This window comes from Mizuhopecten yessoensis, unplaced genomic scaffold (assembly GCF_002113885.1).
Source record: "Mizuhopecten yessoensis strain PY_sf001 unplaced genomic scaffold, ASM211388v2 scaffold10985, whole genome shotgun sequence".
Classification (NCBI taxonomy): domain Eukaryota; kingdom Metazoa; phylum Mollusca; class Bivalvia; order Pectinida; family Pectinidae; genus Mizuhopecten; species Mizuhopecten yessoensis.
Genome location: NW_018408820.1, coordinates 963,668 through 980,251, shown reverse-complemented (window position 1 = coordinate 980,251; position 16,584 = coordinate 963,668). Strand labels below are relative to the sequence as shown.

The 16,584-nt window shown below is 33.4% G+C and overlaps 1 protein-coding gene across 1 annotated transcript; it reads left to right on the top strand.

The window, feature by feature from the left end:
- Nucleotides 1–209: 209 nt before the first annotated feature.
- On the top strand, nt 210–15,695 carry LOC110464382 (calcitonin gene-related peptide type 1 receptor-like). Its single transcript, XM_021519577.1, has 11 exons — nt 210–560; nt 1,468–1,583; nt 5,285–5,376; nt 8,327–8,477; nt 9,037–9,187; nt 10,454–10,514; nt 10,805–10,886; nt 11,739–11,821; nt 12,780–12,915; nt 13,418–13,459; nt 14,890–15,695. Exons 1-11 carry the CDS (start codon nt 323–325, stop codon nt 15,316–15,318), a joined length of 1,581 nt encoding a protein of 526 aa, XP_021375252.1. The 5' UTR covers nt 210–322; the 3' UTR covers nt 15,319–15,695.
- The last annotated feature ends 889 nt before the right edge of the window (nt 15,696–16,584 follow it).

Genomic DNA, 16,584 nt, shown 5'->3' with positions numbered 1-16,584 from the left:
ACCTCTCCGTCTTGTGAAAAGTAACATATTGAAATAATATTTTTTCACACGATGTATGAAAATTATTTTGCTTATTTATCAGCTTGCTGTTTCCATGGACACGAGGGCAACAGATCCACAAGTTACGTGCCGCGATCGGGGATCATTCCGAAGTGCTTCAAATTATCGAATATCCACATGCTCTGAATGCTATTCGTATCTTTTTATACGGAACCCGGTTTTTAAGAAAAGAATAAGTTTATTAAGAAATGAAAGCTTAACGTATCTTTTCAATAAAAGGGGAGGCGTTGGTGTATTCCCCGATATACACAACCAAACAAGTATGGACAGTGTGTGTAATACTATAAGTGGGGAGCAGTATGACTGTGCCGACTGGAGTCAGTGTTGTACAAACGCTTGGAAATGTTGTGAAACACAATTGAAAAAACCTACAAAGCCTCGACATGGGCTCTGTCCGCAAACATGGGACGGATGGGCATGCTGGGATTTCACAGAGGAAGGAACAACAGCAAATCAAGTGTGTCCATCATTTTTGAAATATATAATTTTGGAAATGAACCGTAAGTGTCTTAGAAAGTTTATTTAATTAACACTTAACTTTTATAAAACTGTTTTGCTTTATAAAATTGTAATTGCAAGTTATATAGAGAACAAAATATCAACAAAAAAAAGTCTTATTTGGCATTTTAGTTAATCATGAAATATGAAAGCTAGGACATTTGAACTGTCCAGTCGCCCTTGAAAAAGAACCAGTAGCGTGCTGAAAACGGACAGTATTGAGTTTCAATCAAGTGGTTTCTTGCCACCAGACTTGAAAATATTGAGTATAAGGTCGGTTCCTGTTTCTTCATATGCAGGTTTTTGTTTCTAATTTGTTTCAAATGACACATATTTTCTTGAAAAAAATCATTGTTATATATAGCTGAATTAATATTGTAAGTATATAATTGATACTTGTGGCTGAGTAGATATTATACATCATTGTTATAATTGTCTAAATAAGTTGTACATATAAATACATGTAGTATATGGCAATTAATATATATATTATTGTTATATTTGTCTGAATACATATCATTACTATGCAATGCTGAATAGATATACGCAACAATTGAAACGGGGGAAAAAAATAAATAAATATTTGATAATACTATCCAAAATGAATGCTCACGTGATGTTTGAATTCTCAATCTTTTCCTCTAGGAAATTGTCGCAACAGTGTTTACTTCTCATATATGAGTAAAAATTTAAAAAATAAATAAACAAAAAACATTATATTTGTCAACGCTTAAAATTCCTATGTGGATAAAGAATGGCAGACTTGTGGTATTAGAATATTTATGATATTTTTGTTGGATAAATGTTGTTCGTTAATTGCGTTCCTCACATCTGTTTTGCATTAATCGTAAAGATGAAAAAATTGTGTGTTTGTGATATTGAAATATGGTTTACTTTATAAAATTTCAGCTAAGGTTACGAAGCAGTGTACCATTAACGGCACGTGGTGGGTGGACCCTTCGTCTCATATGGAGCGCTCTGATTACACCACGTGTGTCCCCACAGAGTACCGAAGTCTGCTCAAGGTAACACTTGTAGACTCCAATTCACTAACTACTTCAGATATGTACTATTGAATTATATCATAAGTGCATTATTCAGGATAGGTATTATTCACATATCGAAATGCAAGAGAAAACATCCGATTGAAGAATGTTTTTTGAGGAATTGCACCTTGATGCGTTACGTCCTCATTTCGTTAGTCATCGCAAAATGCCCTTGTTACTTGATGCAATATCCTAACGCTTTCGTTATTTCTCAATGGCATGTAGATTCCCATAGCATCCTCGACAGCTGTCCGCTCCCTTATTCGGATATATGACACACGTTTGCTTGAGATGTTGAGAAAACATTCTAAAATGAGTTTATTAAAATATTTTTGTATAATGCATCTGCACAGATTATAAAACATCTGACAATAATCGAATTTCAACACAAACGTCGGCCTGCCAATAGTCATAATTCAAAATGAAAACATCACATATCAAAGTTATATGTGACACACATTTAATGCATATGAAGCGAAAATATTTTACATATCTTTGTGGACTTACCCAAATATGATGCATCTGCAAAAAGATCTACTCTTGCATCGTCTAATAGTGTCTAATATTTCTCGAATAATAATACCACTTCGTTGATATAATATTTCTAAGGAAATGAACACAAAACGCATACTTTTGCAGTTAAGTGCGTATTTTTCGCCGCAACTTTCGATTGTCAATGGTCTGGCATGTGAAATACTTTGTTTTCCTGATATTCCCTTCTTCTAATGAATTAGTGATTGTTCAATTCCAGATGGTAGGAAGTTCTATGCATTAGATATCACAAAAGGTTCTTACGATTTATGTAGCAGACATATTAAATTCAACTCTTTCATTCAGTTGTAAATAGATATTTATTTTTTTGTCATTTGCCATCAAAAGAGATTTGCTCTCTTTTAACAATTACAATTACTGCGAAAATTGGAAATGTTCGTTGTGTGAAAATTTTCGCGATGGCAAGGGTTCTAAAATCGATACATTCTATATATAAAGATATCATCTAAATAATCTGTGACGGGAGAATTATTAATATTTACTTGATGCGACACATCACGAAAATGTCCTCATTTACAACATTAATGAAATGTATTGGGTGTTTAATTCATGATTATATCTTGCTGAATGCTACGTCTTTAGATGGGAAGCATACCATATCTTTATATAATTACAAACGCTTCCTATGCTAACTTAGCACTTATGCTTAAACTAATTATAGATTACTTACAATCAGTGCATTATACCACAATACATAACATACAATTTATCAGTGTCAAATGTCAATATCCACAAAGCTTTAAAACAATCGCCTGTGACGCATTTAAAGTGGTAGTTAAAATAATGTAAATATTGTAGAGAAAGTTATTAGAAATATCCTTCAAAATTTTCTTTTGAGAGTTCACGTGATAGGTTATTCGTTCTCGTTAGCTAGGAAATTGTCAGTCCAGTGTTTTGGATACCAGTCGTTTTAATCCTTCTCTTGTAATGTGCTTCTAGAATTTTCAAGCTTCTTTCAGATTTGGGAATCTGTATAAAGAATATCAATCAGAGAATAGTTTTTACTTGAAATTCACAATTTCCTCGTTTTCCTTTCGACTTCTGATATACATAGTGTACTCCTCGGTCCTGTGTGGTTTCTTCTATTTTAAGCCAGGTCCTGCAGACCTTTAGTGTTTGGTTCATGGTCCTCCATCCAAGATCGCCTCATGTTGCGACATAAATGCATTCTTTCCGGTACTAATGGAATTGTGACAAACTTTGCTTTGTCTGGTTAAATAATTATTTATTGATACCCTATAACACAGGATGGTTCTAATACCTGTGCAAGTTTTATAATTTAACGTGAGGTAAACCATTCTGCGAATAAGGAATTTGTATATAATGTCCCAAGACTGTAGTTGTGTATCAGCCAATGGATAACAGCGGGAATACTGCCTTACTGCAAGCTACCTTTTCCAGCGATCTGGTAAAATCCTTGGACATGCTCAATAGTTCAGTAACATTGTGGCTGGATAGGTGCCAACCCCACGTTAGTAGATACAGTATATATATATAGATAACAAGTCGAACATATAATCACCCTATCTAACTAAGATTCGGAGACCGTATGTGGTCATACAAAGCTCGCACCATTGTTGGTCTCTTAGATATGGCACTTCTTGAGCAAAACGTCTTTATAGTATAACTTGTGATTGTGCACAAACATTTGACATATTTCACCATTTTAAGAGTGTTGACCACTTAAAAATGAAGTAAATATTCTCATGCAGGATTTCTATTCTTTCAATGTTGATTCACGTATAACATTTGTAATATATGTTAAAACTACGGTAATATATTCACAAATAGAAGTCAGGTTCTCCAATAATTTTTCAATATTCTCCCATTTTATATTAATTCTTTTTCATATTTTCAACATTGATTAGATATTGTTAGGTTTTTTCATAGATCATATGCAGAAGAGGTATCAAAATGAAAAGAAACTAACAATTCATTTTCAATTTTACAGTATATTTTACTTTATTTTATCATCAATATTATATCAACTTAGTTAATTGATTAGTTTATAGTTAGGTGAGTATTGACGATACTTATTTATGTGTATATTTTTAATAGATAATAAACAAATAAAATATCAAAATGAAAATAATCGAACTTACAATTCAATAATTTCTTCGGTATACATTACTTTGTTTTATCATTAATATAATATTAACTTAATGCATTAGTTTATGGTTAAGTGAGATGTATTGACGATACCTAGACGTGTTTATATATAACAGCATCTGTTGGGCCTACACACTACTATGTGTATTTACACTCAGGAATGCCAACAATGCAATACGTGGCTGTAGGCATACACCTTCCTCACTCTGAGTAATTACTGACACATGCATCACATGCGTTTAATGTTAACACGGATGTAGTTATGGCCCTTTATTTTGTAGTAGATTTGTTCCTTAGATTGAGCACAAAGAATGCTTATATTGCTTTTATATGAGACAAACAGTTAATTATAAAATTGTCAAAATTTACAACCAAATTCAATAAGATATAGTTTTTAAAAACGGTTATGCATTTCCATTAAATACAATTTTATTAAAACTTTTCGCTTACAGATATGATAATAAATCTGTACCAGTGGTGTAACTCGTTCCCCTGTATCAGCTATATATACATTTCTTGTACCAGTCACTGTCGGGAGGTCCGATACCATTGGATAATGCCTATCTGTTAAACTGAATGGAACCAAAAATAGTTTGTATTCTCCCAATGGTGTAACTTGACTTCTCTTTTCCTTTTTTACTTCTAATATTATCTCAAATATGGTATCACAGTTAAAATCCCCGTACCACTGCCAAAGACTGTAACTGTGGTGGCTAGACAAGATTTTTTTTAAGGAAAGGGTACTATTTGTTCGAAAAACTAAAGTGGAACTATCTAGTGTTTTGCCTGGAGTGGGACAGGAATCTTTGATAATCCGGTTTTCAAATTATTTATACTAAATTATCTGTGTTGAAATTTTTCAATGATTGAAAATTTATAGAAATTAATGAGCAAAATTTCAATCAACGCTATAAAATATCCAGGGTTCTGTGACTGATCAACAGAAAAACACTGTATTCTGAAGAAATTATGCGTTTTTGGTCTATTTCGGCTTTTTAGTTTTTTATTCTTTATTTCAGGTGTATAAAAATTCAATAATTGTCGGGATATCGCTGAATGGCGTTGGAATACTGCTTTTGGTACCGGCAATTGTAGTCTTCATCTTTTACAGGTATAGTCACAATTATCTCTTTTGAGTAGTGGGATGTTTTATAATATATAAAATGAAGTTAATAAACAGACTTTACAAACTTATTTGAGATTAACCAGCACTCATCAATTTTGCCCCTCCCTTCTGTTACAACAATTGTTCATAACAGTTCCACCTTTTTGGCCCCTCGCATCACTGATGAGTCATAGATGGACGAAACAGTTGCATCCCAAATTAAACAATTCAAATTGAACTCGTGTATTTGTTCATTTGGCCGTTACATGAAAAATAGTGGTATTTCTCTGTTTCTCAGTGCAAAACCTATATTTCTCCAACTCTTTATTAGTGTCATCCCTCTGACAGTCAGTATCACCTTTTTACTGTTTGTATAACCATTCGTACTGTTAGTATAACCCCTCTAACTGTTAGCATCACCCTCTAACTGTTAGAATCATCCTCGCACTGTTAGAGCCGCCCTCTTACTGTTATAACCACCCTTTAACTGTTAGTATCACCCTATTACTGTTAGAACCGCCCTCTTGCTGTTAGAACCACCCTCTTACTGTTAGACCCACCCTCTTACTATTAAAATACCCTCTAACTGTTAGAACCACCCTTTAACTGTAAGTGTAACCCTGTCACTGTTACAACCATCCTCTTACTTTTATAACCACCCTCTTACTGTTAAAACCATCCTTAAACTGTTAGTATGACCTCTCTAACTGTTAGTATCACCCTTTAACTGTAAGTATCACACTGTAACTGTTAGTATCATCATTGAACTGTTATCACCCTTTAACTGTTAAAACCATCCTTAAACTGTTAGTATGACCTCTCTAACTGTTAGTATCACCCTTTAACTTTTAGTATCACCCTTAAACTGTTAGTATCACCCTTCAACTGTTAGTATCACCCTTTAACTGTTCGTATCACCCTTTAACTGTTAGTATCCCCCTTTAACTGTTAGTATCACCCTTTGACTGTAAGTATCACACTGTAACTGTTAGTATCATCATTGAACTGTTATCACCCTTTAAGTGTTAGTATCACCCTTTAACTGTTAGTATCACACTCTAACTGTTAGTATCATCCTTGAACTGTTAGAATCACCCTTTAGCTGTTAGTATCACCCTTTAACTGTTAGTATCACACTTTAACTGTTAGTATCACCCTTTACCTGTTAGAATCACCCTTTAACTGTTAGTATCACACTGTAACTGTTAGTATCATCATTGAACTGTTATCACCCTTTAACTGTTAAAACCATCCTTAAACTGTTAGTATGACCTCTCTAAATGTTAGTATCACCCTTTAACTGTTAGTATCACGCTGTAACTGTTAGTATCATCATTGAACTGTTATCACCCTTTAACTGTTAAAACCATCCTTAAACTGTTAGTATGACCTCTCTAAATGTTAGTATCACCCTTTAACTGTAAGTATCACACTGTAACTGTTAGTATCATCCTTGAACTGTTATTATCCCCATTTAACTGTTAGTATCACCCTTTACCTGTTAGTATCACACTCTTACTGTTAGGATCATCCTTGAACTGTTAGAATCACCCTTTAGCTGTTAGTATCACCCTTTAACTGTTAGTATCCCCCTTTAACTGTTAGTATCTCCCTTAAACTGTTAGTATCACCCTTTAACTGTTCGTATCACCCTTTAACTGTTAGTATCTCCCTTAAACTGTTAGTATCACCCTTTAACTGTAAGTATCACACTGTAACTGTTAGTATCATCCTTGAACTGTTATTATCATCATTTAACTGTTAGTATCACCCTTTACCTGTTAGAATCACCCTTTAACTGTTAGTATCACGCTGTAACTGTTAGTATCATCATTGAACTGTTATCACCCTTTAACTGTTAGTATCACGCTGTAACTGTTAGTATCATCATTGAACTGTTATCACCCTTTAAGTGTTAGTATCACCCTTTAACTGTTAGAATCACCCTTTAACTGTCAGTATCACCCTTTAACTGTTAGTATCACACTGTAACTGTTAGTATCATCCTTGAAATGTTATTATCACCATTTAACTGTTAGTATCCCCCTTTAACTGTTAGTATCACCCTTTACCTGTTAGAATCACCCTTTAACTGTTAGTATCACGCTGTAACTGTTAGTATCATCATTGAACTGTTATCACCCTTTAACTGTTAGTATCACCCTTTAACTGTTAGTATCACACTCTAACTGTTAGTATCATCCTTGAACTGTTAGTATAAGCCCTCTAACTGTTAGAACCATCCTCTTACTAATAGAACCACACTCTTTCTGTTCAAAACACCCTTTAACTGTTAGTTTCACCCTCTAACTATTAACATCACCCTCTTACTGCTAGATCCACCCTCTTATAATTTAAACACCCTCTTACTGTTAGAACCATCCTCTTACTGCTAGATCCACCCTCTTATAATTTAAACCCCCTCTTACTGTTAGACCCATCCTCTTACTGTTAAAATCCCCCTCAAATTATTAGCATTAACCTCTACCTGTTATAACCACCCTCTTACTGCTAGATCCGCCCTCTTATAATTTAAACACCCCCTTACTGTTAGAACCATCCTCTTACTGTTAAAATCACCCTCAACTTATTAGCATTAACCTCTACCTGTTATAACCACCCTCTTACTGCTAGATCCGCCCTCTTATAATTTAAACACCCCCTTACTGTTAGAACCTTCCTCTTACTGTTAGAACCATCCTCTTACTGTTAGACCCATCCTCTTACTGTTAAAATCACCCTCAAATTATTAGCATTAACCTCTAACTGTTATAACCACCCTCTTACTGCAAGATCAACCCTCTTCCTGTTAGAACAGCCATTTTATTTGTTGGCATCATCCTCAAACTGTAAGTATTGGCATATATCTGTTAGTATCACCCCCTAACTGTATGAACCACCATCCAGCTGTACGTTCCACCCTCTAACAGCTTAATGCATATATACATATTTACAGACAGTTACGTCGACAATTGCGGATCCGAATCCATATCCACCTTTTCATTTCGCTTCTGGTATATGGAGTGATCTGGATGTTCTGGGATGTATTGGTCAAGTACAACAGACTTGTCAATGACGGTACCCACTCTCTCGTACACACTGACCAGGTAAGCATCACATATGTACAGCTAGAGCCACCTGATAAGAATGATCTTCACTTTCACCAAGCATGAAGTGAGTGTAGATATGAACAGATTCCTTTGTTTTTGAGAAAAATCCTTTCAAATGAGTCATCAAATATATGTTATTACCGACGTAACTCTAACGGTGAGTGATGAAGAACCAGAACATTATCTTTGTTTCTTCTAACCATTATCTTCCGTAACAAATTCACAATGTAACAACTGTAATACATATATCATACGTACATAATGTAACAAATTAGTTTCATCTAATAAGTTTAAAGCGAAAATACCCTAATGTTAAATCATAAATTTAATATTTTTTTCATGTTTCTTTTTCTATTTGCTGACTATATCTTATTACTTTATAGAGGAACAAATGTTTTGTACGTCTATGTTTTTATTTTGAAATACATCTATTATTTTTTAACTTTTATTATGTAAACAAACGGTTAAGTCACCTTTAGGTTAAGCTGTTGCATGTATTAGCCTTCTGTATGTTGTTGTGAAATGTATAACTCAATTTATGTTATTTTTTTGACAGAACAGCTGCAAGTTCCTAAACATCCTCCGGCGGTTCGCTCGAATTACGCCCTTTTTCTGGATGTTGTGTGAGGGGTTCTTTCTGCATACCTTACTGATGAAGGCATTCGAGGCCCCTAAACACATTGTCGGCTACTACATTGTAGGTTGGGGTACGTAAAGAGGATATGCTAATAGTTTGATAATTATAACGCTGAAAGACACAAAACGTGTTTTCGTGGAAGTTCTAGATAATCAACTGTTATAATGATTAACAACATATGTGGAAACAAACGCTCAAGATTTCATATGTCAGCGCGTTGTCATGGAATTATCTTCCAAAGTTTGTCCGCTTTATCTCCGTAAGACGGGATTATAAAGCAGATTTGTGTTTTTTTGCTACAATAATACTTTTTTGGTTTATTCCCATCGCACAATAATTTTGTTTTGAGGCCGGTGTGTCTCTCCACAGCTAGCAAAACAAACAATTAAGTTCCGCATGACCTAGATAAATAATTACATTTTCTATTTTATGCATTATTAAATATTATACCAGGTGTCAATCAGAAACATTTTTTATGATAATAATCTTCCGTTTAAATTATAATCAGCTACTAGTTAGTGTGAATTTAGCAGACCTCGCTGGTAGGGGGCTCCCCAACCCTTGGAAACCTAAATTTCACTACAATGTAAACCTCGGAAATTATTCATTTTATTATCACCATTGTTATTGGGTTTTTTTAAAGACATCATGTTTTAAGGAAGTAAATGTAAAAGAAACCTTTTAACTATCATAGTATATAATATGTAAGTACAAAATCCAGGAGTTTGTTAGGTAGGGGCTGTCCCAATCACCTGCTCTCTTGATTGGCATATGTGATAGTTTGTTTTAATTTATTAATTTATTATGTATAATAGCTGTTCTTAACAAAATTATGATATGGTCTATATATTTTTACATCAAGATGATTGATCCCTGTTATGTAACTATATGTTTTTTAGACTGTGTAACTATATACTTGTACGATGTAATTGTGATATATGACACTATAATAAACAAAATTGACTTGACTTGATTTGATATATATATAAATGAACTTTAGATGGTATGTCATTTCGTAGTATTCAGTTAGATTGACATGTTGTATCTTCGGTAAACGATTTTTATGAAGACATCAGCCTGAATGCCTTTTTATCGACTTTGTCAACCTCGCTATGGAACATTTTAATCACTTATGTACAAGCTAAATATATTGATATATTGAAATTACATATATGAATTCCGAATTTTAAACGGGGTCTTTGAATATGACTTATCAGATGTTTGGTTGATTTAAACATATTTAGGGGGCTTGTTGAACCTTAAATAAAGATAAGAGATATATTTCTCTTGGGTTTAGAAATTATTGAATTATATTTTACTTTATTATTATTTATAGGATGTCCCGCCTTTTTTGCCGTACTTTATGGAATTTTACGAAAAATGTTAGCTGACGACCAGTAAGTACGGCCTGCATGCTGATGTGATTTCATTTAACTCATTTTTTTCTCTCAATTTGGTACTTAATAAAATCCGTTTGGTACTTGATAAAACGAATTCATATTGATATTCATGCCATTCCTGTCATTTTTATCTTTAAAAATAATACGAGTTTGGTACTTGGAAATACAATACATCTGAGTATGCAATGACAATAACAATCTTAAGTAAATATTAGTTCGACAAGTGATTACTTTCATTATAATGAAATGCTTGTAAAAATCAACCTTGTACTTCCTGTCTTTGCAAGGTCATGTTGGATCCAACCGCCAGAGGGAGCCATTCGTGGTATTGAGTGGATTATTACTGCCCCAATGTTGATATGTATAGTGGTGAGTTATCACTGTGTTGATGTTATCGTGGTAGCTTTGCCCCTATGTTGGTGTGTAAAGTGGTAAGTTTATCACTGTGTTGATGTTATAGTGGTAAGTTTGTCCTTTATGTTGATATGTATCGTGGTAAGTTTGTCCTTTATATTGATATGTAAAGTGGTAAGTTTGCCCTTTATGTTGATATGTAGAGTGGTAAGTTTGTCCTTTATATTGATATGTATAGTGGTAGGTTTGTCCTTTATATTGATATGTAAAGTGGTAAATTTGCCCTTTATATTGATATGCATAGTGGTAGGTTTGACCGTTATGTTGATATGTATCGTGGTAAGTTTGCCCTTTATATTGATATGTATCGTGGTAAGTTTGCCCTTTATATTGATATGCATAGTAGTAAGGTGGGACATATAATGTGTTACTGTGTATACAAAACTTCAGAGATGCAAAACGAAATAGCAAGGAACATAGATAACTAGTTCCTAATAATTCAAATATACATAGCTCACGTTTATATACATGTAATATCTTTGAGCATAATTATATATAGGCAGCATGTATATCATAATTCAGATTTCATTTACAAGTAATACGTTCACAACATGTTTTAATTGGTGTCTTTTATCTCATAAATTGGTTGTGTTTCTCATCATGACTTGTATGATAATAAAAAACACATTAACAATTTTCTGAGTAGGTGTTTTTTAATAGGAACAAAAGGTCAAATGTTTTAAAATAAACAATGCAAATACTTATACCATTCGAATTCGAATGTCATATACCATCCTACTGATGCATCCGAACAAAACCAGTTTCTATTCAATTGTTTTATTTTAATTGTTTTACATTTTCTTTCAGATAAATCTGTTCCTGATGTTAAACATAATGAGAATTGTTATCCGACAAGTGTCTTCTCATCCACAAGAACCCAGAAGTTACAGGTACACGTCCGTCACTGCCATCATAAAGCCATTTTTGCAAATACAATGTAATAAGATAACATAAATTTATCAAAAAGTTTGCAGGCAGTAGAGATATGGAAAAATTGGACTGATATTATCTACGCTTGGTTATCATTTAATGTCTCAATATGGACTTTCATCATTGATATAAAAGTTTTCTTTGTTACACAAAAAGGAAGTACTTAATTAACAACCATTTACAATATATTGTACCCCTAGCATGATAACTGCTGCTACGGGGTGGTGTAGCTATTTTCAACCCTAGCTTTAGGACTACTGTGTATAACAGAAGACAGTGGCTGTGTCGTTACTTTTGCAAAATATTAGTTCAGTGAATATATTAACAATTTACTCAAACAATGCCAAATAGATCGTTAACAAAAAATGATTAAGAAAAGTATAACTCCTGATAAACGTAATACATTTAGGCAGAGGTAGCCATTGTATCTGTTAATATTTATATATATGTGTTATACAATATTTAGAAGTCACAGTAGCATCATTGTAAACTTACCATTAGGAACGGTCTTTCTGCAGAAGATTTCTGGAACTTCTATTTTCATTCTTCTTTTGTACTTATTACTTAGATATCAAAGCCAGGCGCTCAAGGCCACACTTATACTTGTGTGGCTATTTGTTTCATTAATCTACAGACAGGCAATTAGTGTTTAGTCTAGTGTGACTTATTTGTTATTTGCTTTCTCCAAAAGGCAGCCAAGTTTAATACAAATGAGACTAACGTATTTTGGTATTTCTCAGACAGGCAATCAAGGTTTATATTTGTGTTATTTGTTTATGATTTCTTAAAGGTGATCATTGTGTTACTAATTTGTTTCGTGATATCACAGGCAGGCGATCAAGGTTTATATTCGTGTTATTTGTTTATGATTTCGTACAGGCGATCATGGTGTTACTAATTCGTTTCGTGATATCACAGGCAGGCGATCAAGGCGACATTTATACTAGTGCCACTGTTCGGTGTTCACGTGTTCTTCATAATCTACCTGGTGCCACCCGATCAGACGGCTTTCGAATTTTTCCAGATGGCGTCTACAATTGTATATAATTCACAGGTGAGAATTAAACCTACAAATAATGAAAAATATCCTGTAACTTAAACAATGATAAGCAAGAAGAAAACAATTTAATGTGGAGAAAAATCATCGAAAAAACATTACCATACCACTAAAGAGAAGTCGTTTATCCAGATGGCGTCAACAATTGTATATAATTCACAGGTGAGAATCAAACCTACAAATAATGACAAGTATCATGTACCCTAAGGAATAAAAATTCGGTACAAAACAATTAGAAATGAAAACCAAATATTGGAAAATTAACCATATCACTAAAAGGGAAGAATTTAAGCGCAATCAAAAAATATCAGTAGTATTCATTCAGCTTATCATAAATTATAATGAACACATTTACCAATGCCTAAATAAAATCTATGTCAATATGAATCTAAATTGCTATCGCGTATGGTGGATAATTTTCTTGAACGGGAATGTGTTTAATACCATGAGTAATGTTAAACAGATGTCTTGTATTCCTTACGTAAAACTTACTTTTCAGGGAATAGTCATATCCCTGATATACTGCTATTTCAACGGAGAGGTAAGTGTGATGTTTATTTTGTAAAATAGTGACTGTAAAATTGAAATACAGTTGCAGGATCTTAATAATAGCAAAATTGTATAGCTCTTCTCGTGAATGTGTAGCGTAAGTTTGTTGTTCTATTGTTATTTTACACAACTTGGGACGTATCTTTATTGTTTTAGTTTTTTTAGTATCGATATATCGAACGTAAATGATGAAATGATTAGGTTGTAGCGTAACGCTAGTATTATAAGTGTTGTTTCAGTGAAAGTGTTATTTACTGTATCATTCTAGTGCTGTTGTGGTATTCTAGTGAAAATGTTACGAATGTATCATTCTGGTGTTGTTGTTATTGTATTCTTGTGAAAGTGAAAGTGAGTCGTTCTTTAACGTTGTTTTCTAGTGTAGGGTTAATATAACTGTATTTTTCCCTGTATTCTAGTGAACTTGCAGCAAAGGTTTGTAGCGTACTGAAATATATGATGTTGTTATTGTATTTTAAGGAAAGTGTAGTGTTTCTGTATGGCTCTGGTCGCATTTGGTGCATTCTAATGAAAATTAAGCTTACTGTATCAATCTTGTGTTGTTTTAGCATTCTAGTCAAAGATGTGGCTTTCTGTATCGTTCTGGTTTTTTATTATTGTTTCCTAGGTTAGGTTTAGCGTACTGTATATGTAGTATCGCTTATTTGATTTATCATATAAGTTGAGCTAAAGGGTATTATCAAGTTAACGATATTCTATCATTGTCAAAAAAATCACTCCAGGAATTATATATGTTCAGCATCAAATGAGTGTCAAATTTATGGGCCACAAATCCTATGAAAAACATTACAAGGGAAGTTACTCTAAGGCAGAAAAGCTGCTTTTGGTTGCTTCATATGGGACTAAGACCACAATTAATTTTCCTATGTGTTTCATTGTAACATTCAATTTCATAACAAATCCCAACATTTGATAGCCAACTTTCCATGTAACCTGATCAAGAGCAACATCTTAGGAGTAAAATATCAAAATTTCAACATAGCATGTTGGCCTTTTTCTTGAGATAACCGTTTGCATGTGTCACCAATATCAAAAGTAAACTTCCGGGTCTGGGGTAGAAATAAACACAGGACTTTTCACACAGCACCCTGCACCAAAAATAAATGCACAATATAAAAAATTGACACAGAAGTTCTAAGAGGCCTCGTATATTTTTTACTACAGTACTTATATTTCTAAGGGACTTCATTCGTGGCTACTGAACCCGGAAGCATTTAATTGTGACCTCAGTCCAATTTTGTTTTATACAGAAGGGAGATTACTCCAAGTCAAAACCTCTGAGTGGAACTCTTCTTTACTATCATAACTGATGCTATGGAACCCTTTACTTAGACTGTGTTAAAACATTATATCTATGCTGGGTTTTTCTCATTTTTTTAATCAATTTCTATATTCCATTCCCAGGTATTATCGCTCATCAAAGCCAGTTATAGAATACGTAGAGACTCCGCTTTCCATGGCGACTCTAGACGGAGTTTGACATATCAGTCTAACCTGCGACGATTTTCTAACGCGTCTTCAGATATACAAACTGGTGGTCAGTCCAACCGAACGTCACTAAGACGGAACAGTTCCAGCGGGTGTTTATTTCCGAACGGGGATCAATCGGATTCCAACAATATACGGTTATCTGTGATAAGTGAAAATGGACACATTAGTGAAAATGGAGATATTAGTGAAAATGGAAATATAACAGAAAATGGAAAAATAAATGAAAATGGAAATATAAGTGAAAATGGACATAAAAATGAAAACGGAAATATAAGTGAAAATGGAAATGGACATGTTAACCTAGCATTCAGCGCTGACATTACAGAAGAAGAAAAAATATGAACACAAAGAAAAGGCTGTTTATATTAGTTTCTTAGCTACATCGTTAACTCTCTTAAAAGTATTCCAATACTATTTTTTGGGGTATAAAGCATAATAATAATAATAATGATGAATTGTTTCGTGTACTATGATTTTCTTAGAAAGGTTCTTTAAAAAGTTATATGTTGATTGTAATTCGTACTAGAGTTAAACGTCAATCGGATAGTTTCTCTTTTGTGTATGTATATCAATTTTATTTGCCATTCGATGCTCATCGTTTGGCCGAGCAAAATACCATGGTTGTTATAAAGATTTCTACATAGAAATGAGAAATAGACGATAGAAGCATACATTTTCCCGATACTCACCGTCCCAAAATCTTAACAATAAATACACATGTCAGATTTCGGGCATAGTTTTTGTTTTTTAAATTTCAAGTTTTGATAACCTTTCTTGGATTACATAGGTTCTATATTGATGTTTAACGGGCTAGATACAAATAAAATGCAAATTGATTTATCGACTTTGAATAATTACACATTTAGAACGTATACATGATTCCATCAAATGTTTCTCTATGCATACGTTTAGGTTCTGGTCACATTAACACAAGTTTTGTTAACTAAGCAAGCAATGGTAAATACAATTAGTCCTTTCAAATGTTTGCCGTTGATGACGTCATGTTTGAGTCAGTAAAATCAGCAAAGTGCGAGTATAACAAGGTTTAACGGGTCTAACTGACACAAGAGGCGCATTCACTCTTTACCCAGAGTGGTCGTTCTTTACACTCACTAAGGAACTAAAACTCTGGGTAGAGGTTCGAGATGGCTATGAACTGAATATTTTGAAAGAATTTTTCAAAGATACCAAGAAGTACAGGGTCCCATTTCAAGAAAATGCTGAGTAAACAAGAGATACGTGTCTTAACTTTGATATAACAAAACAATTAAAATTCAAAATGTTGTCATCAATACATTATACCAGCGATTAATGCACACCTATCACGTTATGAGACCCAGCAAAATTCATTTTCCAATGATACATCGTTTTACTGTTTTACTCTTTAAATGGAAGTTACAGCAGCTGTTGATTTTTTTTTATTGATAGTAAAAAGTCAATTTGACTATATCTGACAACAAGCAGTTGTTCATTTCAGAATTAAAGTCTGGGTTTTTGGTATTTTTTTGTGGAACTACTTTTAAAATTATCCAAATTCATATTTCCATTGACGTTCGAGTTGTCTCTCTTAACATAAATCTAACTCACCGTGAAAAAGTTGGTAGTTCT

Coding starts and splice junctions, on each gene's coding strand:
- LOC110464382 (XM_021519577.1), top strand. CDS start 323: ATGGACAGTGTGTGTAATACTATAAGTGGGGAGCAGTATGACTGTGCC. Junction 8,478..9,036: donor CTCTCGTACACACTGACCAG/GTAAGCATCACA, acceptor TTTTTTTGACAG/AACAGCTGCAAGTTCCTAAA. Junction 10,515..10,804: donor AAAATGTTAGCTGACGACCA/GTAAGTACGGCC, acceptor TGTCTTTGCAAG/GTCATGTTGGATCCAACCGC.